Source organism: Pteropus medius, unplaced genomic scaffold (assembly GCF_902729225.1).
Source record: "Pteropus medius unplaced genomic scaffold, Ma_sr-lr_union100, whole genome shotgun sequence".
NCBI lineage: Eukaryota > Metazoa > Chordata > Mammalia > Chiroptera > Pteropodidae > Pteropus > Pteropus medius.
This window is the reverse complement of record NW_024354522.1, coordinates 8953-11672: the sequence shown is the minus strand read 5'-3', so window position 1 is coordinate 11672 and position 2720 is coordinate 8953. Positions and strand designations below refer to the sequence as shown.

Sequence of the window (2720 nt, the reverse complement as noted above, 5' to 3'; positions counted from 1 at the left end):
GAAAACTGATGGATCGTAGAAGGCAGTGAACACCAAGTGCTAATCAGAGCTTGGAGATTTGAAAAGTGACCAGCCCATCCTGCAGCCAAAAGTGTGGAGTTTCTTGTGAAGCAGGCAAGACAGGAGTTGCTGAAAAACAATTTCATAGAATATTTTATGGGCATGACCAGCAGGTTTCATCAGCCATCTCTGCACCAGCCAGGATTAGAACTGTGGATATTCCAGCACAAACACTGTTATTTTGAAATAAATGAGACAAAGTCATGGGGCAGAATGGAGGAAGGTGGTCAGAGCTCTTACATTGTACAGACAAGGATCATAAGCCACTTTGGCTGTGAGGACACAGTCTGTTTAAGAAAAGGAAGAACAGCCTTGGAGGAGACTCGAGACCATCAGGGAGGACTCCTTGCTTTCAGAGTCTTGAGCCACCGCCTTAGATTTAACAGGTGACATGACCTCTAAGACAAGCTCAGGTGTGACCACCGCCCAGCAGAGCTGCAGCGAGACTTCTCTTTGGGGCACAGAGCGTGAGTCAGCACCTCAGTGGGTCCGCAGGGTGGGACCACCATCCGGAGGGTACAGAGTGGGGGCATCCAGCCGGAGCGGACCATCTCCAACCTTTAGGCCTGGAAGGATTGCCTTGCTGGGTTGTGGACCAGCATTGACCCCACCATTTCTCTTTTTTTCCTCTTCATCCCTTTCAGGATGGGACTGTCTACCCTCTGGCTGCCCCATCGTCACATTTTGAAGGCCATACTTTGAGAGGACATTCGCTTCAGGATGAATCATATGTCAAGATCCACCAGGATCTGATGAGGTGATGTTTAGATGAGACTTTGCACATTAGTCTCTAAGTTGATGCTGTAACGAGTAAGATATTTGGGGATGTTGGATTAGAGTTCATTTTACATGAGGGAGACCGTGGATTTTGGAGTCCACAGGTGTAATTTTATGGACTGAATTGTGACCCTCAAACTTCGCATGTTGGAGTTTGCATTCTGAACGATGGTATTTAAAACTGGGCTTTTAGGAGGAAGAAAATGCTAAGTGAGGGCATGGTGAGGTGGTCCCACCCCACTAGGACAGGAACGTTGGGAAAAGAAGAAACATGAGAACTGACCGGCACATCCAACGAGTTCCCTGACCCTGTCTCACCATAGTCACCGATGAGGTGTCCAACGCAGTGCTCTGTACAGGCGCGTCCATCACAATGTCCTCTCTCATAAGGTTTCTGAGTTCTTAGTGGTGTCCAATGGTCAGCAGCCAGCTGTGCCCCCACCGGATGCAGACCTATCCTTTAATAGTGCCTGTGTGACCTTGAATCATAAGTGTGCATGACACGTAGGGTAAGCAAGTCACCTTTAGACTCCCTGAGTATAAGCTGCCTGGGGGTCAAGAAATGGACAGAACTGTTACATTAATGATAGCAGATGAACTAGGGACAGGTGAATGCCATATATACACATAACCCCTCTTCTGTGACTTGTCTGGGTGGAGGCTGTGAGATTGAACTGGGATCCAGCTTCATGGAGCTCAGACTTAGTGAAAATAGGACAGTAGATGAACCTGGTCATGTTGGGAGGATTTAAAAATCCACCTGAGTAAGTGAAGACCTGGAGGGTATTGCATTGTACGCAAAACAGAAATGGCATTGGATAGAGTCCTGGGGGGCTCATCCTACCCCTGTGGCCTCGTGTCCTGTCTGAAGGGACACCCATGTAGGGACAGCGTGTGTCTGTCGGGGGCAGAGCCTGAGCTCAGCACACAGGTCCCTGCACTGTGCTGTGTCTCTCTGTGTGAAAAAGAGAACCAGCCTCAGGGACGCGAAGCCCTCAGGGGGTCTCTCTGTCAAGATATCAGAAAAAACAGATTGAAAGCTGCTGCAGGAAAGGTCCCCAGGCACTGCTGATATGCCTTCTACAGACAGGTTACTTCATCATTTCTCATCTGTGTGAGAATGTGGAAAATTAGAGCCACAAAGAAACAGCAGTAATTCTGCTGGGAGGCAGCTGAGAGATTTGAGAGGAAATCGTTGCTTCCAACAGGAAGCCCCTTCCCCAGCTCCCTGTGCACCTGCTGCTGGGCTGGTCTGTGTGTGCAGTGCTGTGTGTACCCTGAGCGCCCCCTGGTGTCCAGAGCACCCTCTCTTGTATCCCTCAGGGAGGTTTGTGACTGGGCTCACACTGAAGTCCCCTCACTGTGTCTCGCACAGTAATACAGGGCCGTGTCCTCAGGTTTCAGGCTGCTCATTTGCAGATACAGCGTGTTCTTGGCGTTGTCTCTGGAGATGGTGAATTGGCCCTTCACGGAGGCAGCGTAGTATATGTAACTGCTGCCATCACCACTAATGGATGAGACCCATTCCGGGCCCTTCCCCGGAACCTGGCGGACCCAGGTCATCCAGTAGCTACTGAAGGTGAATCCAGAGGCCACACAGGAGAGTCGCAGAGACCCCCCGGGCCGCACCACGTCTCCCCCAGACTCCACCAGCTGCACCTCACACTGGACACCTGTGAACACAGACACGTCAGGGTCAGGAAACAGTCACACGTCCCTGTTCCTCACTCACACCCACTCACGTACTCAGTGTCCCTTGTTCCCCATCAGTCACCTCGTAAAACAGCGACGAGGAAAACCCAGCTGAGCCCAAACGCCATGGTGCGGCGTGCGTGTTCAGAGCTGATCCCGGAATGGAGACACCTGGGAATCGCGGGTCTGGG

The 2720-nt window shown here is 51.1% G+C and overlaps 1 gene segment (V, D, J or C); it reads right to left on the bottom strand.

The window, feature by feature from the left end:
* Nucleotides 1-2178: 2178 nt before the first annotated feature.
* On the bottom strand, nt 2179-2720 carry LOC120596570 (immunoglobulin heavy variable 3-21-like). The segment is given in 2 exon segments: nt 2179-2510; nt 2612-2720. Coding segments are annotated over 2 exon segments (378 nt in total).